Source organism: Podarcis raffonei, chromosome 12 (assembly GCF_027172205.1).
Source record: "Podarcis raffonei isolate rPodRaf1 chromosome 12, rPodRaf1.pri, whole genome shotgun sequence".
Classification (NCBI taxonomy): Eukaryota; Metazoa; Chordata; class Lepidosauria; order Squamata; family Lacertidae; genus Podarcis; species Podarcis raffonei.
In genome coordinates, this window is record NC_070613.1 from 1469118 (window position 1) to 1493660 (window position 24543).

A 24543-nucleotide genomic window follows, 5' to 3' on the forward strand; every position below is an offset into this window, starting at 1 on the left:
CAGCCACTAATACAGTGTGCGGCAGGTGATGAGTGGCCTCCGGTGTCGGTTGCGGAGATTAGGAGGCTTATTCAGGCACTCAAACATAGAAAAGCCCCGGGAGCAGATAATATTTCTCCTGAGCTTCTCAAAGCCAATATTGACTGGTGGGCCCCAGTCCTTGCCACCCTTTTCACCAGCATAGATCAAACAGCAATAATACCAGAGGACTGGGGATTGGCAATCATCGTTCCCATATTCAAGAAAGGCTGTAAACTTGATCCAGCCAATTACAGACCAATCAGTCTCTTAAGCATCATTAGCAAACTTTATGCAACTCACTTACGTGAAAAGTTTGCGGACTGGCTGGAACAGGAGCACATCCTAAAGGAAGCCCAGGCTGGTTTCAGGGCACATAGATCAACTCTAGACCAAGGACTGGTATTGCAACATCTAGTGGAGAAATACACCTCAAAGAAAGGAGGCTCTCTCTATGTAGCCTTCATAGATTTCAAATCAGCTTTCGATTCGATACCCCGGCATAGACTTTGGGAAAAATTAAATGCCACAAACATCGATAGACGTCTTTTGCTTCTTATCCGTAGACTACATGAAAATACTCGGATCCGTGTTAGATGTGATCGTTATGGGAACCTATCAAAGGAAATCCAAAGTTTCCATGGTGTCAAGCAAGGCTGTGTTCTTGCCCCCATTCTATTCAACTTTTATATAAACTCCTTAGTCGGAAAGATGGAGGAAGCAAGTACTCATTCCCCAAACCTAAACAATATACCAATACCAGTCCTTTTGTACGCAGATGATGCGGCACTTATTTCCTTCTCTTGTGTGGGTCTAAGAAAACTTCTACGAGCTCTTACAGAGTATTGCGAAGCTGAACACCTAATAATAAATTATACTAAATCAAAAATTATGGTGTTCCCCAAGAGAAAACTCCGACATAAATGGAAAATTAATAACCAACCTATTGAGCAAGTAACATCTTTTAGATATCTTGGAATAATTTTTGATGAGAAGGGATCTTGGTGCCATCAGATTAAGAATTCCATTGACAATGCGCAAAGATCTTTTAGAGCTATCATAAGATTCTTTTACAGAAAAGGAGGTCAATATGTTCCTGCCGCCTCCCAGGTCTTTGTTGCAAAAATACTTCCACAACTGATGTATGGCACCCAGATATTTAATTGTCAAAAACTCAAGTCCCTGGAATCTGTACAAACTAAATTTTACCGCTCCCTACTAGGGTTACCTACCTGTGTCTCCAACACTGCCATTAGGCTGGAGGTAGGTCAACTCCCTATTAATGCCAGGATATGGATCCTGAAGATTCACTTCTGGCTAAAACTCATATTTTTCCCAGTGGGAGTGGCTCCATTGACTTTATTAGACCCGTTCCAGTCTAAATGGAGATTGTCGCTTTATGAAAAATTGAAGGGCCTGGGGCTTTCCCCACAAGAACTTATAGCCGCAGGTTTTGAAAAGGCTAAAATGATGGTGAGCCAGCGAATAGGAGATGTAGAGCTTCAGGACCATATGAGCAAGATAGATAAATATCCAGCTATCCAAGATTATGAAAAAGGGTTTAATTTAACCCCATATTTGCTGGATCTACAAATCGCAAAATATAGGCGGGCGTTTACCCTTACCAGATTTGATGTACTGCCATCTGCCTTACTAAAGGGCAGATACGAGGGCACACCCTATGCCGAACGAGTTTGCCCATGTGGTCTGAAGGAGGTGGAAACGGCTTCACATGTGTTGTTACACTGCGACCTTTACGGGGACATCAGGTCATTGTTTATCTCTCCTATCGTCCAGAAATTTCCAGGTCGATCTGAATCCCAGCGGCTGAAAATCCTACTAGGAGATAAAAACCCAGAAGTAACACTGAAAGTGGCCAAGTTTTCTGCGGCCGCGATCAAGCGGAGGGCATTAGTTGTAAAAAAGTAAAAGATCTGACTCTTGGACAAGCCCCCCCCCTTTTTTTTTTCTTTTTTTCTTTTTCTTTTTAAGTCTACACATATATGGTAGTGCATATATGAGTATATATGTGCGTGTGTGTGGGTGTGTGTGCATATGTGCATTGTTTTTATGTATAATTTTACAACTTTTAATTGACACCATCATTCCCTCGTAAACTACTGTTGTCTTTATGTTGGTTTTTTTTTTTTTTTTTCTTCTGGTCTATGACCGTAATAAACTTATTCATTCATTCATTCATCTCCGAGGTCAGTCAAATGCAGACAGGAGCCAAAACAACAGACCTCACAGAAGTTATTTCAACTTCCCTAAAAGCTCTGAAGCCAATATTGAAGAAGGCCTGGGAGCTTCAGACAAGTCTGGTCCTTGTTTAAAAAGGCATGACTAGATGGAGAACATTCACAGAGGAAAGAGTTGATATCCTTCCATTCAGGGTTCACAGTGGGGATGTTAGAATCCCAGACGCTGTTGGTCTCCCTCCAAACAGTGGAGGTTCAGGCAGGCAGGTGGAGGAGCCTGAAAAAGTGCTCCCCTTCGCCATCTCCATCCGCCTGTCTGCCTCCCCTCACCCCCAAGCTGAGCAAGCCCCAATACCTCTCGAGCTCCATCCATCCACGTCACCAGATCTCTCAGAGTTCCCTGACAGGGAACGCTCAGAGGTTGTGGGGAGGGATGCGGAAGACAACCTGACCAGGTCAACCGTCCATCTTCCCCCTTCCATCCTCGCTAGCTTTGCAGGATCCGTCTCTTTCATCCTTCCTGATGAGTCGAGGAACCTGGGAGAGAGGAAGAAGCAAAGAGAACCTCAGAGGCCCTGCAGGGATTCTCCTGCCCTAGATATTCTCCTGCCCCTGGAGAAGCACAAATGGGGCAGCCCCTTCCCAACAGAAGCCCTTTTTCTAAACATCTCCAGTGGTTCCAATTTCACCTGGTTGCTCCTCACTCCACTTCCTAAGGCTGGCATGGTCTGCACAGTAGTGACCAGAGAGTAGATCCCATTGAACTCAGTGGGGCTTATGGACAGAACTTGGTGGCAAAACCAGTCACCACCCTGTCCCCAATCCTGATAACTGCAACCCCAGAGCATGGGAAAATCGACGAGTAGCTATTACATGTAGGTGCCCCCATGCTAGGTGCTTTGTATGGAGAGCCCAGTTCACACTCTTTGAGCTCTCTCACTGCAAGCCAGGCAGATGTTGTGGCCCTATTTGGTTCTGTCAGGGGTTGCCTGGGGACCAAATCTGTATGTGGAAGCAGAGGAGCTGGTGATGCCACATTTCTGAAATATCATGAGATGAATACACCACTCCTTAAATATTGTGTGTGTTTATACACGATTTTCGCAAGTCTCCAGTCTCAAAATGTGGCCCCCACCCTGGCATGGAAGCCATCAAAGTATAGATCTTCCACATGTCCTAAATCTTTGGTGTTCTTAAGAACACCAGGCATGTATACCCTTTATAAACTCCAGAGGTGAGCTTTACACTCCTCTTGTGACAAGATTCCCAAAGGCTTAGGGTAGCTTGATAGAACTAGCCTATTTTGAGACTGCACCAATTTCCATTTCTTGTTTATCAAAACCCACAGACGCTCTGCTAGATTTTTCCAGAAGGCTTTACAAGTACCTTTCAGGATGGTTAGAATTTTATTACAGTTAGCCAAAAAGGATTTTATGTGTTCCATGTCCTCTGTTAATAGTACAAGCCACCCAATGACTGATAATCCCTCCTCATATGTCCCATAAGGTTGGGAGAAGGAGTCTTTTATCCTTCTTTAGCATTTCCTGAGGACAGATCTGAAATTTGCTTTCACATTAGTTCGTCTACTTGTTTAGTCTAAATAGGGGAGAGACATGTTTTGTTGCATCTGGGACAGAGGAAGTGGTCCAGTTGTGCTGCTGCAGATGCAGAAGGGCTTGTCTTCTCCCTGTGCTCCTCCCATGTGCAATTGTTCCCGTCTGGCTACAGCCTCTGTTAACAAATGTGACTTATCCCCCAATCTGAAGGGGGGTTCTTTGCATGCCCAGTTTTCCTTGACCCAAAGCCCCCTCCCCCAAAAGGAAGGCAGCATCTGGATCCAAAGGAGCAACAGAGCTGCAGACTTCCTGCGAACTCGCCCCTCCCTGGCCTGGCTTGGCCTCCACTCCCTGACTTGGGGATCTTCACCCACCAGGCATGATCTGAACAGGGACCCCCATGCACCACCTGGCAGTGGCGTAGCAAGGTCAGGTGGTACCCGGTGCAGAAAATTTCCTGTCACGCCCCCATATTGATATTTTCTTTTGGCCTGCAAAAATGTTTTGACTTTATTTCATAATTTCTTACAAAGGAATGTGGATTCTGGGCCTCTGATAACAAGTAGGCCACTGGGGACAGATACTTAAATCTACAGGATGAGTTCTGTTTTGGCTTCTGTAATTTTATTTATATTTATTGTTTATTTAATAAAGTTTATTTTTAAAAACCTGTTTACCAAAACCAAAAACAAAAAAATATCACAGCAGTAAAATCAAGAAAAATTAACAACGCTACTTTAAAACATACAAAAGCTAAACTATTAAAACAGATTAAAATTACTTCAGCTTCCAGAGCATCTGAGTAAGCTTGCCTAAACAAGAATGCTTTTAGCAGGTGCCTGAAAAGAGTCTAGCAAAGGCACTATTTATTGGGATTTCACCATGCTCTGTATTATCTGAAAAGGAAAACATTTAAAAAGCAGGGTTGCACAGCAGCAATCTACTCGCCTGGGAGTCTCATCATGATCAGCGGGACTTATTCCTGAGCCGACGGTGCGTAAGATGGGCTAGAATCCTATGCACCCCCTGCATCCAACTTGTACCTTAAAATCTTCAGAAACCTGCGCCAGAGTTGTAGAGTAGGGAGGGACCCCTGAGGGTCATCTAGCCAACCCCCTGGGGCAATGCAGCAGTCTCAACTAGACCATCCCTGACTGATGGCCATCCAGCCTCTTCTTTGCGTGCCTTCTCCACGAGAGGTCTGGGTGGTGGCAACACAAAAACGAACCTTTTCTGCAGTGGCTCCCCATTCGGGGGAAGGTCTCCCAAGGGAGGCTCGCCTGGCACCTTCCTGACATCTTGAGGTGCCAGGCAAAAAGCCTTTTTCTATAACTGGGCCTTTGGCTGGTTAGCATTCTATGGCCTTTTAAATATGTTTGTGGGAGGAGAGGTCATTGCCTTTGTCTTTGTTTCATTATGCATTTGGTGTTCTAATTTTGCATTTTTATGTTGTGAATCGCCCTGTAATCTTTGGACGAAGGGCAGGATACAAACTTAATTGTAATAATAATAATTGCAGCAGTGAACAGCTACAGTCAATCAGGGGTGCCAACTTGAATAAAATATTAGGAGGGAGCAGGTATCGGGCATAGCCAGGATTTATGTTAAGGGGCAGAATCTCATTTAATTAAGGATTTCATTCTCCCCATCGGACGCCCATGGACCCAAGTAAGCCCCACCCTGCAAAACTGACCACAAGATGCAGCATGCACACACCAATTGAATGGCAATGCCCATTAACGGGGTGGGGGCCTCAAATATTTCATGGGGGAACCAAAGGGACCTCGGTGCCCTGGGGTATGCCAATCTATGAGGAAGAGAAGCAGGCTTTGTTGCTCTCTCTCCCACCATCCCCCCTCCCCACTTTTTGGGCTGGGTTTCTACATCATTCTGGCAGGCAGAAATCCAGCAGGTAAGGAGGATTTCCTGTCAATATTGTTGCTGGAATGTTTGCAGTGACTGTGAGGTTCCATTGGATCATTCTAACGGATTGCATTACATTGCATTTGAATTATGGTGCAGAGTCCCATGGACTGCAAGGTGATCAAACCTTTCCATTCTGAAGGAAATCAGCCCTGAGTGCTCACTGGAAGGACAGATCCTGAAGCTGAGGCTCCAAGACTTTGGCCCCCTCACGAGAAGAGAAGCCTCCCTGGAAAAGACCCCGATGTTGGGAAAGATGGAGGGCACAAGGAGAAGGGGACGCCAGAGGACCAGATGGTGGGACAGTGTTCTGGAAGCTACCAGCATGAGTTTGACCCAACTGCGGGAGGCAGCGGAAGACAGGAGGGCCTGGCGTGCTCTGGTCCAGGGGGTCACGGATTGCTTTGAAGGGATTTCTGCACCAGGTCAAGGAATCTGTAGCCCCCCAATTACACCCCGCCGCCCCCCCACACCTGTATTTTGCCCAACCAAAGGTGCAACTCTACCTGAAGCACAGGAACGAAGCAGCCAAAGGTACTTGACGACCTCCCGGCTAGGAGGGCGCGAGCCGGGGAGCGCCTCCCTCCACCCCGGGCGCCCCACCTTCCTTCCCCCCTTTGCTGCCCCTTGTCCAGCCTCCTCCTCTCCGCCCCTCTCACCCCAACTCCTGCCTGCCATTTCTCCCCTCCGCTCTCTGACTTGGGGGTCTCCCCCCACCGCGCATGATCTGAGCAGGGACCCCCATGCCCCCTCCCTGCCCCCTGGGACCCCCTTCTCCCCACGGCACCCTCAGGGGGAAGAGAGAGGAGACTCACCCAGGAAGCTTCTGCAAAGGGAGAGAAGAAAGCAGCCTCCTCTCGGCTTGCAGGAAGGGAACTTGGCCAGGGAGGACCTTCACTTCCTGGGCTCTCTAGGAATCCAGCTCGGCTCCTTTTAACCCTTGGGAAGCCGAGGGCACCAAATCCTCCCCTCCCTCTCCATGCGCGCAGATTTCCTGCTTCTGCGCCTGCGCTCAAGGGGCTGCCCCTGCTTCCCTCCCTCTGTGCCAAGGCCTCTGCCCCAAGGAGCCCACATCGAAGCAGACTAACAGCAAGGGAGACGAGGGTGGCCATGGGGGGTTACCTTGGCTCTCCCCCAAAAGAGAGGCTCCAGGATCCCAAGGAAAGGCTGGGATGGAGAAGAGGCGGAAGTCTGCGCAGTGGCAGGAGGTGTCTTGGGCTCAGAAATGGCTCCATCAAGACACACCCCCCCGGGGAAAACCCCCCAGCTCAGCGATTGGGGGGGGGGGGAAGGATGGAGGGGGCGGCTTCCCAGACAGGAGATGCCCCCTCTTTTCAGCCCAGGAAAAGAGAGGAGGAAGTGTCCCATGCAAGGAATGAAACGCCCACGCGATCAAGGGGTGGCAGATGTGGAAGCCCCCCCCCCCAGTGTAAAATCCCCACAGGCAAGAAAGGGGAAGCCCAGGATGGGGGAGGGAGGGGGTCATGTTGCTCCGTGCAGCCCCTCCCTCTTGTGGCAAGGCCACCTGGAAGAGTGGCAGATGTGGAAGCCCCCCCCCCCAGTGTAAAAATCCCACAGGCAGGAAAGGGGGAGGGAGGGAGGGGGCACATGTTGCTCAGGGCGCAGCCCCTCACCACGGGACTCTTCCTCCCGACTCCCGACGCCAGTTCAAAGCAAGAGGGACACCTGTCATCCTCTCCCTGTGTTTCCGGCCAGAAAACCTGTTACGTACTGAGTTGAATAGAATCCAAACTGCAGCAGTCTGATTGGTCCTAGAACAATAAGATTCAGAATGCAGTAGTCTGATTGGTCCTAGAACAATGCAGCAGTATGATTGGTTGGCAGGAACCACCCAATCATGCTCCAGATAGAAGTGAATCCACAACCTGATTAGCTTACAGTAGAATTCCGGAATTAGCCAATCATGTGCAGCCCATTGTGTAAATAATGTATATAAAGCAGATACTTTGAGGGGACTTTCATTCATTCCTCCTCACCACTACGAGCTGAATAAAGAGCATGAAATCACTTTGCGACTGAGAATATTTCAAAACCACTTTATACTGGGCTCCCAGAACCATCTGACCCCATTTCCCACCCAAGAGCGGGGCTGGACCAATCAGAAGCCTCTCCATTGGACAGCTGGCCAATCCCCTTTCAGATTTCCCTGGGCCTGGTCTTCTCCTTCGCCTGGTTTCCTGAGGGACTTTTCCCCCTGAGTTTCCCTCTTGGCTGCTCCCCCTCCCAGCTTCTCCTTCATTTCTCCTTCATCTCTTCCTGTTCCTCTTTCCCCCCATTGTTTTGGGGGCCAGCTGGATTTCCCCCCCCCCCATGGCCAGGCAGGCCCAGGAGGAGCCCACAGAGGCGGCAGGGCCAGGATATGGCGTTTCCCGCCCTTTTCCAAAAAAGGCGGGAATGCCATGTTGTTTCTTCTGGAAGCCCCAGCCGCTCCCAGAGACGCCATGGCTTCCCTGTGGGCCTCACGAGTCCCACGCTCTCGGGTCTCTCCTCCCAGCTGAAGGAGGGCGGCACCTTCGGGTGCCAGCGCTCATGGGGCATCCTCAGCCGCCTTCCTGCCCTGATGGCTTTGCCTCCGCAGGGCAGCCTCTCTCCTCGCCATGTTGTCCCAACGGAAGAGGCCTCTCCATTGGGAAATGCCAGGCAAGCTGACTTGGGGGATCTGCCAGGTTCTCAGCCAGAACAGGAGGAGGGAAATCCCCTCTCTGTCTCTGAGGCCAAAGAAGATGAAGGGCTTTATCCCCTCAGAGGTGCATGGTTCCCTCACCTCAGGGGAGTTTGACCCCCAGACCAGCTTCCTTCGTCACCCCAAGAGCCAGAACAAGCAGAAGTGCTCCACCTGCAGGCCTAGGGGAAAGCGGGGCTCTTCCCCAGACAAGGCTGGAGACTCCCCTTCTGGCCCCTCGGGGTCCCAGGAGCCCTTTCTGTTTTTTTTATTTTTAAATATTTATTAAATTTTCCAATTTTTTAAACAAACAAACAAAAACAGAACAAACAAAAACATTAAAAAAGACATATAGTTCATAAAACGTACTTTTCCATAACAAATTTCTCAGACCTCCCCATACTTCTCCTCCTCGTATTCCAATTAAGATTATTTGTTCAGCAAATCCTTCATTTAAAGCATTACAGCTTATATTATTACCTTATTTTTCAAACCCTTTTTCCCATCTGTATTCATTTATAACCTTACAGCTAGAAACCACTCAATTTCAATCCAACACCATCAACATTCCTTAATTTTACAATATTTCTGTAAATAGTCCTTAAATTTTTTCCAATCTTCTTCAGCCGACTCTTCTCCCTGGTCACGGATTCTGCTCGTCATTTCTGCCAGTCCCATACAGTCAATCAGTTTCATCTGCCATTCTTCCAGAGTGGGTAGATCTTGCGTCTTCCAATACTTTGCGATGAGTATTCTTGCTGCTGTTGTAGCATACATAAAGAAAATTCTATCCTTCTTTGCCACCAATTGGCCGACCATGCCCAAGAGAAAGGCCTCTGGTTTCTTCAAGAAGGTATATTTAAATACCTTTTTCAATTCATTATATATCATTTCCCAGAAAGCCTTAATCCTAGGGCACGTCCACCAAAGGTGAAAGAATGTACCTTCAGTTTCCTTACATTTCCAACATTTATTATCGGGCAAATGATAGATTTTTGCAAGCTTGACTGGGGTCATGTACCACCTATATATCATTTTCATAATATTTTCTCTTAAGGCATTACATGCCGTAAATTTAATCCCGGTGGTCCATAACTGTTCCCAGTCAACAAACATAATATTATGACCAACGTCTTGTGACCACTTAATCATTACAGATTTGACCGTCTCATCCTGAGTATTCCATTTCAGCAGCAAGTTATACATTTTTGACAAAGTTTTAGTTTTGGATTCTAGCAGTTCTATTTCCAATTTAGATTTTTCCACCTGGAAACCAACTTTCTTATCCAAATTGTAAACCTCCATTATCTGGTAATAATGAAGCCAATCTCGCACTTTATCTTTCAGTTTCTCAAAACTCTGCAATTTCAGTCTGTCCCCTTCTTGTTCCAAAATTTCCCAGTATTTTGGCCATTTGGCCTCCATATTAAGTTTTCTCTGAGCCTTAGCCTCCATTGGTGATAACCACCTTGGAGTTTTATTTTCCAAAAGATCCTTATATCTAGTCCAAACCTTAAACAATGCTCTCCTGACAATATGATTTTTAAAAGCTTTATGTGCTTTAACCTTGTCGTACCACAAATATGCATGCCAACCAAAAACGTTGTTAAAACCTTCTAAGTCCAAAATGTCTGTGTTCTCAAGAAGCAGCCAGTCTTTCAACCAGCAGAATGCTGCTGATTCATAATAGAGTTTAAAGTCTGGCAGGGCAAATCCACCTCTTTCCTTTATATCAGTTAGTATCTTAAATTTTATTCTAGGCTTCTTGCCCTGCCAGACAAATTTAGAAATGTCTTTCTGCCACTTCTTGAAACAGTCCATTTTGTCCAAAATTTGCAGTGTTTGAAACAAAAACAACATTCTGGGCAATACATTCATCTTTATAGCTGCAATTCGACCCAACAAGGAAAGCTTCAGATTCGACCAGATTTCTAAATCTTTTTTCACCTCAGCCCAACATTTTTCATAATTATCTTTAAACAAATTCCCATTTTTAGCTGTCATATTAATCCCCAAATATTTCACTTTCTTAACCACAGTCAGACCTGTTTGATTCTGAAACTTCTCTCTCTCAATCGGTGTTAAATTTTTCTCAAGAACCTTGGTTTTTAACTTATTCAATTTAAACCCAGCAACCTGACCAAATTCTTGAATTAAATCTAAAACTCTTTTAGTACTAGATTCTGGCTCCTGTAATGTAAGTACCAGATCATCTGCAAAAGCTCTCAGTTTGTATTGTTTTGCTCCGACCTGTATCCCTTTAACCATCCGGTCCCTTCTAATCATATTCAGCAAAACCTCCAGGACCGATATAAAGAGCAGAGGGTGTAGCAGTCCCGCTGTTCCAAGTGGCGCAATTCAGCATAAAATAAAGACGCAGAGAGCTAGCTTATTTCCTTGGACTGATGGAGCAGCTCTTTCAGACATCTTCTCCTCTCCAGTCCGTTTTTATTACCCTTTGTTCTCTCCAGCCGCATGGCTGCATCCCAGTGTCTCATGTTACCTCATCCGGCCAAGCTTAAACCCACCCACACCATATAGGGTCAACACTGCCCAGAGGAAACACAACTCCTTTTAAGGTCAATACAATTCTAATACCTGGTAAGGCACAGACATGCTGGTCACTGGGTCAGCAAGACACCAGGTGGCACTACAAACCTCGGCCAGGGCTTTCTGGCTCCCACATGCCCTCTTTCTTTATATTTTAATCATAATCATATATATCAGTACCAATGGCTTTGTCGAGCGCGAGAAGCGACTCTTTTGACACCGGAAGCGGGCCGTGGACTGGAGAACCATGCAGTACATACAGAAATTAAAGAATGAATACATTGTATATAGCAACACAAAAAGAATGAATACATTGTATATAGCAACACAAAATAATGCAAATAACTACTATAATAATCACTATAATCAATAAATGTCGAAGCCAACTTCCATCTGGAAGCCAAGAATGTAAGAATTCTGATTCCATGCTGCATGGTAGGCTTCTTTTCTAGTTTATTAGCCATGCACTGGTGTCACTTCTATAGCACTGAGATTGGTCACTGTATGTTCCTGTAAGAGAACAAGAGCTATTAAACATGAATTTCAATGTATATTTACAGTTTGGATATATGCCCCATGCTTCTTCCCCCTCTTTAATTTGAAAATAACTGGGGGCAGGCATACATACCCAACATTTAGAAGCATGCAATAGACTAGTAAACTTAATCATAACTTGTACAAAAATATTATTCCTCCATATCTTATGATAATTTTCACCCGTAAAAGTCTTATTCAACAACACTGTTCTTCTAGTTCGAGAGTGGCTGAGCCGTGAATACTGCCAGCCAGTGTAGGATTCAGGCAACTGCTGCTTGCCAGCCGATAAGGTGAAATATGGTGGTTTCAACTGGACTGTGTCGTCTGCTTCTCTTCCTTGTATAATGGTGCAGCAAAGGATGGCAAGGCAAATGGTTAGGAAGGCACTTCTGCAGTTGAAGGGACTTGCCATGGCTGCACGCATCGAGCTAGAACCCACAAAGGCTTGTCCTCGACGTCCACTGCCGCGTACCCTCGTCCCCACGTGATCAGCGGGACAGGTCCATGCCATGCGGGATCAGGCAAGCGTCTGTACACCACCAAGGGGCGGGGGAGTGCCTCCTCCTTCCTAAAATGCAATTCCGCGGGAGTATGGGTCCTATTATGTGGATATAAAAGATGGTTAAGCACAAAAAGAACTTGGTGAACTGCTGAAGGGATGAGTGCTGTTCGAATGCTTCGGCCGCCAAGCAGTTTTAGCAATAGTGTTTTGAACGTCAGGTGCGCTCTTTCCACTATCGCTTGCCCTATGGAGTTAAAGTGTATACCATGAGTTAATTTCACATTCCACAACATACAAAATTCCGAAAATGTTTTAGAAATATATGCTGGACCATTATCAGTTTTGATACGCATAGGTTTACCCATGACTTAGAAACAGCGGATAGTGTGCTGAAGTAAGGCTTGCAGGGCAAGAAACAAGGAAAACAAGTCAGAATCCAAAGAAGGAGTTATATAAGATATTGGTAAAATAGCAAAAAGCGATATACATACTGAGTATCCACAATAAGTTTGAAAGATTGAGTAGGAAAGGATTGAAAGGCAAGAATCACAGCCGCTAGCTCTGCTCGCTGGGCAGAAGTCTGTGGAGGGGTAAATAACTTTTCCATTTTCCTCCCTCTTCCCATGTCACCACCCCCCTATTTTTCGTTCCATCCGTGAAAAGGGTTAGTGCAGAGGGGAGAGGTGTGAGAGATAAAGGGTTTGTCAAAACATAAGTGACTTGTGTCAGAAATGTCAAACGATCATCCTTTGGAGGATTAAAAATGATGACACCTATAAAATCAGCCAAAGCAATTTGCATGGCAGCATTTGTGATCAATAAATGCTGCTGTTCAGTCTGTGAAAATGGCATATAAATTGATGCAACATCAAAACTGCTCAAAGTTATAGCACGTGAACGTCCTTTGATAACAATTGTCTGATGTGGATTCATTTGCGGAATAAATGTTCTTCAAAGGGGTATGAGGTAAATGTAACCATTCTATAATGCAGATAGTCTTCTTCTTGTCCGTCTGAGCATATAAATTTCCTGTTGGCAACAATGGTGTAGCAAATACTGCCAGATGCAGCTTGTGTTCAGCACCTCTAGGTGGCGCATGCGGAAAGGTTTCAATGCTTCATTCACAAAATTTTGGCAAAGTGTAGGGGAGTTCCGCATGCTGTTGTGGCAGAACAATCCACTGATATCACTGGGTGGATTGCAAATTGTTATATACTGGCAATGTAAAAGCAAACTGTTCCTGTCTGCTGGATCCAGTGGGATAGAAATGTTTCAATGTAGCTAAAAGTCAATTGTTCAGAGATAAGCTGTTCAGAAACGAGATGGTGCCATTGCTGCGGTTTTTTCTTTTGGTGGAGGCCACTGTTCTACCCACACTGAGGTATCAGTGATCTTGGTTTGCCACGCTGGAAACGCTGTATTGATAGCTACAGGTTGGTTTTTATCTTGTGCTGCTGCCAGTAATTGAGCCTTGTGGGTGGCTGTACCAACAGACTGACCAATGCGTAGCATCGTAGCTGTATCAATGGCAGGAAGGTGTATTATCGGGCGCAACGCAACCTTACAATCCTCAGTGGCATTTTCAAAGGCCAATTGTTTGATAATTATTTGTTTGGCTTCAGGATTTTCAAGTTGGCTACTCACTGCTGTAATCAGCCTGTCCATAAAGGAAGGATATGATTCTCTAGGTTCTGGGATTTTTCTCATTGCTTGTTTAGCAGCAAGAGCTGTATCCCTCAATAAGATCTGCAGCAGTGTGGCTTGTACTGAAGCCTGAGCAATGGGGCCATGCTCCATCATAGCATCCATCACATCTGCGAGGGTAGGATTAGGATTTTTTCCTCTGATTTGTTGCAGTAAAGCAGGAGCATAAGCACCACAGGCAATTTCCCATTCGTGAGCAAATAATACACCAGCTGATGGGGGTAAAACTGTACGTGCCAAAAGCTTGAATTCATCTGGAACCAAAAGCTGGGCTTGAATTCCTGCTGGAACACCAGCGAATGCCATAGTATCCTGAGTTAAGGAACAGGCAAATACTGCACGTTGCAAAGGGGTAGCTGCTTTTGCTGCTGCTGAAAGAGCAGGATCATTTCCAGCCAGACCACGGTATTTTTGCAGATTTGGGTCTTCTGGTGAGGAACTGCAGTCTGGAGGTTTGGGATCTGGGGCTGCAGGCAAAGCAAGGGCTGGAACACATGGCAGGACAGCAGGCTGAATTAAGGAAGCTGGAGCCTGTGTTGGCAATGCAGCCATGGAGATATTTTTTGGTGATAAAGAATCCATAGCATATCGAACCTTGCACCATGCATTTAAATTCCGAACACCAATGCTGGGAAGCCCATGAAAATGTGTTCCAATATCATCCCAATGTTTTAATTCCAAAGTTCCTTCTGCAGGAAACCAGGGGCAATGTTCATCAATTGCCAGAATGAGCTGTATCAAATCTCCCTCAGGAACTTCCAATTTGTTGCAGGAGAGGAGAAATTTTAAGTCTTTTAAAAATTTCTGTTGGGGAGTAGTCAAAGAGCTGCCCATTTTTCTAAAATCAATATATAAAGAGAGAGAAAAGGGATCGGTCTCACCTGGATCTTTTTAAAAGATGAATTCAGCGCTGTGAAACCCTTGCCGGGCGCGATGAGCCGATGATATCCACTGCTTGGATCGAAAATCCTCTCACAGTGTCTTTTAAAATCCTCTCAGTCTATCTGAGACTGCTTGCTTCAAGTTGCTTGTTTTTTCTCTTTTAAAACCCTCAGCCGTATTCTTTTATTCAGCCTCACACGGGGCACCACTTGTAGCAGTCCCGCTGTTCCAAGTGGCGCAATTCAGCATAAAATAAAGACGCAGAGAGCTAGCTTATTTCCTTGGACTGATGGAGCAGCTCTTTCAGACATCTTCTCCTCTCCAGTCCGTTTTTATTACCCTTTGTTCTCTCCAGCCGCATGGCTGCATCCCAGTGTGTCATGTTACCTCATCCGGCCAAGCTTAAACCCACCCACACCATATAGGGTCAACACTGCCCAGAGGAAACACAACTCCTTTTAAGGTCAATACAATTCTAATACCTGGTAAGGCACAGACATGCTGGTCACTGGGTCAGCAAGACACCAGGTGGCACTACAAACCTCGGCCAGGGCTTTCTGGCTCCCACAAGAGGGGAAATTGGGCATCCCTGTCGTGTCCCTTTTTCTATCTTGAACTGTTCTGTAATCACATTATTTACAATTAGTTTGGCCGTTTGTTCTGAATATATTGCACCAATACCATTCTCAAAACCATGGCCTACCCCCATACCCTGTAGGTTCTTTTTCATAAAGCTCCAAGAAATGTTGTCAAAGGCTTTCTCCGCGTCCACAAATATCAAAACTGCCTTAGTATTTATGTTCACTTCTAGCTTTTCCAAAATGTCAATTATATTCCTTAAATTATCAGAAAGATGTCTACCCGGAAGAAAGCCCGCTTGGTCCTTATGAATCTCCTCAATCAGTACTTTTTTCAGTCTCTTAGCTAAAATGTCAGCAAAGATTTTGTAATCCACATTTAATAAGGATATGGGACGGTAGTTCCTAAGTTGAGTCTTTTCAGTCTCTGTTTTTGGTATTAGTGTAATGTAAGCCTCTTTCCATGATTCTGGTGCCCTTTTCCCCTCCAAAATTTCATTGCACACTTCCTTCAAAGGTTGCAATAACCACTCTTTCAAAAGTCCATAGTAGCAGGAAGACAACCCATCCGGTCCTGGAGATTTGCCTACTTGCATATTTTGAATGGCACCTTCTATCTCCTGGTCAGATATTTTACAGTTCAACATAAGTTTACTTTCTTGTGAAATTTTTTGTAATCCATTTATCTTCAAGAATCGATCTATGTCCATTTCGTTCTGTGGCCCTTGTGCATATAGTTGTTTAAAATACTTCTGGAAGCAGTTTCTAATCTCAATTGGGTTATGTATATCTTTTCCTTCCACTTCCAGATTTGTAATTGTATTTAATTTTTGTCTTTTTTTCAGCTGCCATGCTAGTAGTTTCCCACATTTGTTTGCTGATTCAAATGTCTTCTGTCTCATTTGTTTAATTTTCCATTCCATTTCCTGGTTCATCAATTCCATGTATTGTACCTGAAGCAACTTTATTTCTTTCAGGATCTCCTGTGACTTTGGCTTAACTCTCAGTTTTTTCTCTCCTTTTATTTTCTCCAGAATTTTGTCTTTTTTCTCATTTCTACTTCTCTTCTTTATTGCATTCTGTTGAATCAGAAACCCTCTCATCACGGCTTTACTGGCATCCCAAATTACTCTTTTTTCAACATTAGTAGCCAAATTTATTTCAAAATAGTCTCTCAAAGTTTTTTGGGCCTTTTTGTATACTTCTTCATCTCTAAATAGGGTGTCATTCATCCTCCATCGAAAGGAGCCGGGTGTTGTTTGCTTCATCTCCATCTTTACAGCGTTATGGTCTGAGCAAGTTTTAAGGCAGATTTCCACTTTCTTTATCTTTGGTGCCATTCCTCTAGTAATCCAAATTTGGTCAATTCTAGTCCATGTCATCTTAGCTTCAGAGAAGAAAGTTCCCTCTCTCCCCAGGGGGTTCTTAGTTCTCCAAATGTCAATCAAGTCCATATTGTCAGTCAATTCAAAGAAAGTCTTTGGTAATCTACCATCTTTGGTAATTACCTGTCTTTGTGCCTTGTCCATATTTGTAGAAACCACTCCATTCATGTCTCCCATTAAGATTATATTATAGTCCATATAGTCCAAAAGAACTTCATGCAACTTCTTAAAAAATTCAGATTTCCCCTCATTCGGTGCATAGACCCCTACAATCAGAAATTTCTCTCCTTGTAGTTGGATTTCAATAGCCAAATATCTTCCTTGCTCATCCTTAAAAATTTGTTTCGGTGTGAGTTTCTCCTTTGCATATATCACAACTCCTCTTTTTTTTAACCTTGTCAGATGAAATAAACTCTTGTCCCAATCTCTTATTTATGAGCAACCTCCTGTGGAGCCTCATTATATGTGTTTCCTGTAGACAAATCAAATCCAATTGTTCTTTTCTTAATATACGAAATACACTTTTCCTCTTTCGGGGGGAATTAAGACCATTACAATTCCAGCTTAGAAGTTGCAGAGCCACAGTGAATTACTTACTCCCACCAACTGCACCCAGTTGTTGTTCTTCCTCTGTATGTAGTGTGTCTTTCCCCGGTTCAGAAAGTCCAAATGATAAGTTTGCTATGTCTCGAATTTCTTCTGAGACGATTGGTTCCTCTCCAATCACTCCCTTCTGTAGATTCTCCTCGTGATCATTCAAAAATTTGTCTTTATCCTCCACAGTTCTTATTCTTATTTTCCTTCCTTTAAATTTGAAAGATAAACCTTGGGGAAACTCCCATCTGAAGGGAATTATGTTCCTTTTCAATAGGTCCACCACATCTCTGTAGTGGGCCCTGACATCCAATATAAGTTTAGGTATATCCCTGAAGATTTCCACAAAAGAGTTCTCAATTTCTAGGGTTCTTTGGTACTGTAGATTCAAAATTTTATCTCTTTCTTCCTTTGTTCTTAAAGTAATCAGACAATCCCTTGCTCTGTTCTTTCTTTGTTTCCTGCCAATCTTAAAGGCACTCACTATCTTAATTTCTTCCTTCCCCAGGTCTTTTTGCCAAAATTCTGTAAGTTCCTTTGTAAGATAGTCCACCAAATTGTCCTGCTCTTTTTCTGGTACTGCCCGAAGTCTTAAGTTCCTCTCTTTCCCTTGAAGTTCCAGCATAGACAAAGTCAAATCATGGTCCTCTAGTTTCTTATATACCGGTGGTATCCTCTCCTGAACAGCAGTTGCAATCTCCTTTGCTTCTTCAGCTTCAGGAGCCCTTTCTGGATGGCCCTCACTTGCCCCCCCCAGATGGGCCAAGACATCTGTTCCTCCCCCTCAGGCAGCAGTTGCCCCCACTCCGGATCCCTACAGGTCTCAGGGGGCCACTGGAGCCCAGTGGGGGCACTCTGGGGAACTGGTTGAACTGGGCTCCTCCTGATCTAGCCCAAACAAGGAAGGGAGCTCTCAGAAGAGGAAGCCATTGTGGAGAGAACCGAGCTTGGCTGTTCTCTGCTGAAGGTCTCCTGCCGTTCTTCCACGGCTTCCTGGGGGCTGCAATGGCCAGAGGAAGAGACAGGCCCCCTGCAGAGAGAATCCCCTGCAGAGCCCTTGGGAGCAACCAGAGCTCTTCCTCTTGCCATGGCTAAACCTGCCTTAGTTTCCTTCCCCAAGGCCTTGGAGGTGTAGGGATGATCACAGGGTCCTGAAGGAGCACACTCCCCACCCACAGGCAGCCACAGTCTGCCTGCTCGCGTCACCTTGGGGTGCGGGGCACCCCCCCCACAGACAAGCCCCAGCTGTCTGAATATCGTACCCTCTGTCTAACCTTTTACAGTCTCAGTAGTCTGCAGTGTCCTGTCTGTAACCTTTGTCTCGGAGACCTTTTGTCTCCATCTTACACTGTGCAAAGGGAAAATGATGCAGTGGAAACAGGTGCCAAAATAACTTTGTACCACCCCACTATCTCGGGACTGGAAGATATGTAAAGGTCACAGTCCAAAATGTATCTGCCTGGGTTTGCATATTTGTGTCAATAAAAGAAGGCTCCACAGGGCTGGCTGGCAGCTTGCATGCAGCTCACCTGTGCACAGCTCACCTGCATTATCAACTCCTGCCTCATGTCCATCACTTCAGGAGGAACCTTGTGGTGCGGAAGGGGGAACCCCAAATGGCAAACGGGGAAAGGAAAATTATACAGCATCTTTCCAGATGAGTCAACGAATCGCCTCCAAGTTCCAGGGACTGATCCGCCCTGGCTTCCTCCTTGGAGGTCACTTCCGAAGGAGAAGGGGTCCCAGGTCTCCATGGCGGAAACGGGGGAAAGCGTCCCTGGGTCCTGCGTTCGAGGCTGATACTTTCGCCTTTCAGGCTTCGGCCACCTTCTCTGTGGTGTTTATGTGAGCTGTAGAAATGGGATCGCATGCAGACATTCCCTAGTTTAATAAGGATCCTGTGAAAAAGATGGGCTCTGCTTTGGAATAATGCCCCCCCCCAACAAACTGTAAAATGAACTTAACAGTATGAAAAAAATTATGTTTTAAAATTTATCGCTGATTCATTTTTTGAATGTTTTAAGAGTTGTTTCTATTAATAATTTTAGTATTTCAGTCTCATTATAAATCACTTTCAAATTTATTTTTTCCATTCAGTCATGTGTATGTAGCAGAATTCAAAAAGCGGTTCCTAGACTGGAGGTTACCCACAGAAACCCAAAAGAAAAGGAGGAAGTGTCCAAGTGGAAAGATAGGCTTTTATTGAAATACAAATGTTCCTGCAGAGAACCACATCCCAAAAAGTGTTGCCACAGAAACTCGGGAGCATAAAGATGCTCTTCTGGCAGAGGGGTAAAATGTCATGGCTCAAGTCTTGAGGGCAGAAACCGGAAAATACTGGAAAATACTGGTTCCTTCCGGAAGGTTCTTTTCTGCTGAGACAGCTGGATATATTATATTTGCCTTTTGTTGTCTCAAGGTCATCTTGCTGAATTGAAGGGAAAAGGCTGGATATTAAATAATAATAATAAATAATAATAATAAATTTTATTTATATCCCACCCTCCCCAGCTGAAGCCAGGCTCAGGGTAGCTAACATCAATAAAATAGTACAACTTTCTAAAATCATTTCATTATAAAATTAATTCAAATCAAATTGATGGCAACCATTAGGCTAAAGTTCTGTGAAGATTGCCAAAAGAGGGAGTCAGGCTGTGCCCTGACCAAAGGCCTGGTGGAACAGCTCTGTCTTGCAGGCCCTGCGGAAAGATGTCAAGTCCCGCAGGGCCCTGGTCTCTTGTGACAGAGCATTCCAACATATTGGAGCCACAGCCGAAAAGGCCCTGGCCCTAGCTGAGGCCAGCCTAACCTCTCTGTCGCCTGGGACCTTCAGGATGTTTTTGTTTGAAGACCGTAAGTTCCTCTGTGGGACATACCAGGAGAGGTGGTCCCATAGGTACGAGGGTCCTAGGCCGTATAGGGCTTTAAAGGTTAAAACCAGCACCTTAAACCTGATCCTGTACTCCATTGGGAGCCAGTGCACCTGGTATAGCACCGGGTGAATGTGATCTCGCAGCGAGGACTCCGTAAAGAGTCTCGCCGCGGCATTCTGCACCCGCTGGAGTTTCTGGGTCAGTCTCAAGGGCAGCCCCACGTAGAGCAAGTTACAATAATCCAGTCTGGAGGTGACCGTCGCGTGGATCACAGTGGCTAGGTCAGGGTGAGAGGTAAGGAGCCAACTGCTTAGCTTGGCGGAGATGGAAAAATGCCACCTTTGTTATAGCTGCAATCTGCGCCTCCGTGGAAAGGGAGGTGTTGAAGACTACACCCAAACTCTTAATGGACGGTGCTGGCACTAATTGCGCCCCTGCAAGAGATGGGAGTTGCCCCCCCCCAGTCCCATATCGTCCCGTCCCAGCCAAAGGACCTCTGTCTTCGAAGGATTTAACTTCAACCGGCTCCCACGTAACCATCCAGCCATAGCTTTCAAACATCTGGTCAGTGTGTCTGGGGCCGAGTCAGGATGGCCATCCATCAACAGATAGAGTTGGGAGTCATCAGCATACTGATGGCAGCCCAGCCCAAAACTCTGGACAAGCAGGGCGAGGGGGCACATAAAGATGATGAAAAGCATCAGGGAGAGTATCGCACCCTGAGGCACTCCACACACCAAGAAGTGGCGCGATGACAATTCCCCCCCAAGGGCCACCCTCTGTCCCCGACCAGAGAGAAACGAGCGTAGCCATTGAAGGACTGTGCCCTGGATCCCCACATCGGCAAGGCGGTGGTCCAAGAGTTCGTGATCGACCATGTTGAAGGCTGCTGACAGGTCTAGAAGAATCAGCAGCCCGGACCCGCCTCGATCCAGCTGCCTGCAGAGATCATCTGTTAGGGCGACCAGAGCCGTCTCGGTCCCATGACCAGCGTGGAAGCCGGACTGGAATGGATCCAGAGCCGATGTTTCATCCAGAAACCCACCAAGCTGTTCAGCAACTGCTCTCTCAATCACCTTACCCAGGAATAGAAGATTCGAAACTGGGCGATAATTGGATAGATCTAAGGGATCTAATGATGTTTCCTTTAAGAGCGGGCGCACCACTGCCTCCTTCAGTTCCCCTGGGAATGTCCTGGTGCCAAGGGACAAATGGATGATATCCCCTAGGGGGCCCCGCACCTCATCTGGACACGCTCTAATCAGCCAAGACGGGCACGGGTCGAGAGGACAGGTGGTGGGCTTTCTTTTTATTATTATTATTTTTTTAATAAGATATTTATTAAGATTTTCAAAATATTACAGAATGAAAAAAGCAAACCATTAAAGAAAATAATAATAAAAGAACAAACCCCTTCCCACTGTGTAAAAAAGAAGAAAAAAGAAAAAATTCAAAATAAAAAGAGACACAAAAATGACAATAATACAACAATCCCAAACCCTTAAAAAAAAAGACAAAAAAGACAAAAAAAGAAGACATTTAAAAACAAATTCATTATTTTCAGATCCTTAACTGTCATTACCTTCTTTCTTAGACCTCCTCCTCCTCCCTTCCTTTGTATCCTAGTTATAAATTATCTCAACAAATCCTTTCCATTACATTACCCCAAGTTGTTTTAGTCTTATCTTTCTATAATAGAATAAACTTTAAAATTTAAAAAGCTAAAATCTAGACCTTACTAACTTCTTATAATCGTAATATTCTTTCATAATTCTTTAAACATCTTTACTAAAACCGAGTAATTTCTTCCAACATTTTTCTAACATTCATCAACTTTGTAAAGCATACTGAAAAACAAACAAACAAAAAAGATACAAACAAATCCAATCTTTATCCAACGTCCCTCTCTCCTGGTTCCGGGTTTTGAGAAAATATGTGGAGCCTACCCAGGATTCAAACCAGGAGTGTGTCTTGACAGAACAGGAGTTTGAGGCACTAAACCAGGAGTGTGTTTTGACAGAACAGACTCAACAGGAGTATGATATTGTGGACTGGACAAATGAACTTGGGAAAAGCCAGAGCTGGAAAGGGAAAGTTCGGCGTGGTTTGGAAATGGGGGGCTGGATTGACCCCCCTATGTTGGGATGTCTGGACTTTTTAAATATGGCAATGGGCTGTGAAATGTTTGGGACTGTGGGGGCTCCTAACTTTGGAAGGCCCTCGAAACATGCTTTAAAATACTACATGGAATGCAGCGAGGAATACGGAAAAGGATCTGATCTGTCGAGAAGGGTTAAAAACATTGTCAAGTTGGAGCTACCACGAGCAAGAGACGTAGCTAGGCTGGAGTTATTACGAGCAGGAGATAAGGGCAAGCGCAGTTACAAATATGAAGAAGAGCCGCAGAAGGGCCATGGAAGTGACTTGAGGGCCTCGGACATAAGGTTACCAGGTTAATGGGCTAGGCTGATGGGAACAAGTGGTGGGCTTTCCAGCTCGGAGGAGTCTGTCCACATTGGCTGGGGATACCAGGTCAAAGTGGTCCAATACTGGGCCCGAGGACAGTCAAGGGGCCTCCAGTTCCTTTATTGTATCCAAATTGGCAGCGAGGTCATGGCGGAGCAACAGGACCTTCTCAGCAAAAAAGCTCGCAAATGCCTCACAGCTGTGTGTCAAATTGTTATTTAAATTTGGCTGTCCGTCCAGGGACATTAAAGGCCTAATTATACTAAATAATTGTGCTGGGCGAGAGCTAGCAGATGCAATGGAAGCCGAGAAGTAAGACTTCTTAGCGGCCTTCACTGCCATCTCGTAGGTTTTCATAAAAACCCTATAAGATGTTCTTGAGGCTCCGTCACGGGCACCCCGCCATACTTGCTCTAGCCGTCTGAGGTCCCGCTTCATTTTCCAGAGCTCCTCGGTAAACCAGGGAGCCTGGTTTCTGCGGGGTCGCAGAGGGCGCTTAGGTGCGATTTCATCAATGGCTGCCAGGAGCTGGGTATTCCAGCCCTCAACAAGCTCAGTCAATGAGTCGCCAGGGGGACCAAGGTCCCGCAAGGCTTGGCGGAATCTATCAGGGTCCATCAGCCTCTGCGGGTGAGCCCAAATTGGCTCGCCACCTAAGCAGGGTGGGGGTGGAAAGTCAATCCTGGCTTTCAGAGCGTAGTGATCAGACCATGGCACCTTCATCGAAGGAGACATGATCACATCTATACCTACGCCAAAGATCAAATCCAGCGTGTGGCCTGCTTGATGTGTGGGGCCCGAAACAAACTGGGAGAGCCCTAGTGTCGCCATGGAAGACACCAGGTCCAGAGCCTGTGAGGAGGGAGTGGCATCAGCATGGATGTTGAAGTCCCCCAATACCAATAGGTTAGGAAACTTCAAGGCCCAGCCGGCCACCGCTTCCGGTAGGCCTGACAGGGTGGCTGCTGGAGCGCTAGGTGGCCGGTACACCAGACAGACAGCCAAGCTCTCCTCGGAGCCCCACACTAGGCCAACACATTCAATGCCAGGGATCGATGGCGATGGTAGAGCCCTGAAAGAACAATCTTCCCAGATTAATAATGCCACGCCTCCCCCCTGGCCCACAGTCCACGACTGGTGGAGGACGGAGAAACCCGGGGGTGCCATCTCTTGTAATGTAACTGTTTCTCCTTCGCGCACCCAGGTCTCCGTCACACAAGCCAGGTCGACCCCCTGCGAGGTAAAGAAGTCTCGCAGGGTGGCGGTTTTGTTGCCTATAGACCTGGCATTGCACAGCACCAGTGACGGAGGTGAGTAATCCTTGCTCACCCTACCCTCGTCCCTCGGGGTGGGGCGCAGATTGGAAGGGGTACGAGCATATCTGTAACTCGATCCCCTTCGCCTATGACATTTGCCCCCACCGCCATACCTCCCTCGCCCCACTACGGTAGTAATCCCAAGCCTCATACTAGCTTCCATTTACAAAATAGTAACGCAAATTAAAACAAAAACAATTATACTAAAATAAAACTAATCCCCACCCCACTCAACATTTATCCCACCCCAAAACAAAATAAGAATACATAAATAAAAACCACCGTTCACAGTGGTACAACAAAGTAAAAACACTTTCAAAACATTTTAAAATATGTAAAAACAGTTTTGACATTTGCTGCAGCAGCACCAGTGTCCTTAAAGCTGTGATGATGGTGTGGCCCCCCCCAGGCCTGGTGGAATTGGCCTGCAGGAGGGAGCGGCCTTCCCCAGCACTCACAATGGCAGCAGCAACAGCTGGGTTTATTCTGGAGCTCAAATTCTGAATAATTGTTGCTACAGATAATTTTCAGAAAGGGAGATGAGAGTTTCCTTTTCATCTATATTTGTATGTTTTATATTAAGATTCCTTTACTTTGAATGAAAGAGGACACACATAGGAGGAGGACAGTTTTCCAGTATTCACGCGTTCCAAGAGACCGGAGACTTTTTTGTTAGGAATCATGACAACGGAAATCAAGAAGTCAAATAGACCATTATTTATGTATGCCACAACTGCTTCCAGGATTCTAATTGCGAAAAGCTGGAAAAGCGAAACCA

At 45.7% G+C, this 24543-nt stretch overlaps 1 protein-coding gene across 3 annotated transcripts in view; it reads right to left on the bottom strand.

Moving 5' to 3' along the window:
* LOC128424278 (zinc finger protein 883-like) overlaps positions 1–24543 on the bottom strand; it is a 48451-nt gene that overhangs the window by 8592 nt on the left and 15316 nt on the right. Inside the window, exons 1-2 of one of the 3 annotated variants that reach the window (XM_053410282.1) lie at positions 3090–3114; positions 2572–2753 (exon numbers count right to left, since the gene is read on the bottom strand). In XM_053410282.1, the coding sequence (XP_053266257.1) occupies positions 2572–2753; positions 3090–3091 (184 nt within the window). In that variant the 5' untranslated portion in view covers positions 3092–3114. Of the gene's footprint in view, positions 1–2571; positions 2754–3089; positions 3115–24543 lie in introns of those variants that run through there. The other 2 variants (XM_053410281.1, XM_053410280.1) reach the window with 2 other exon arrangements.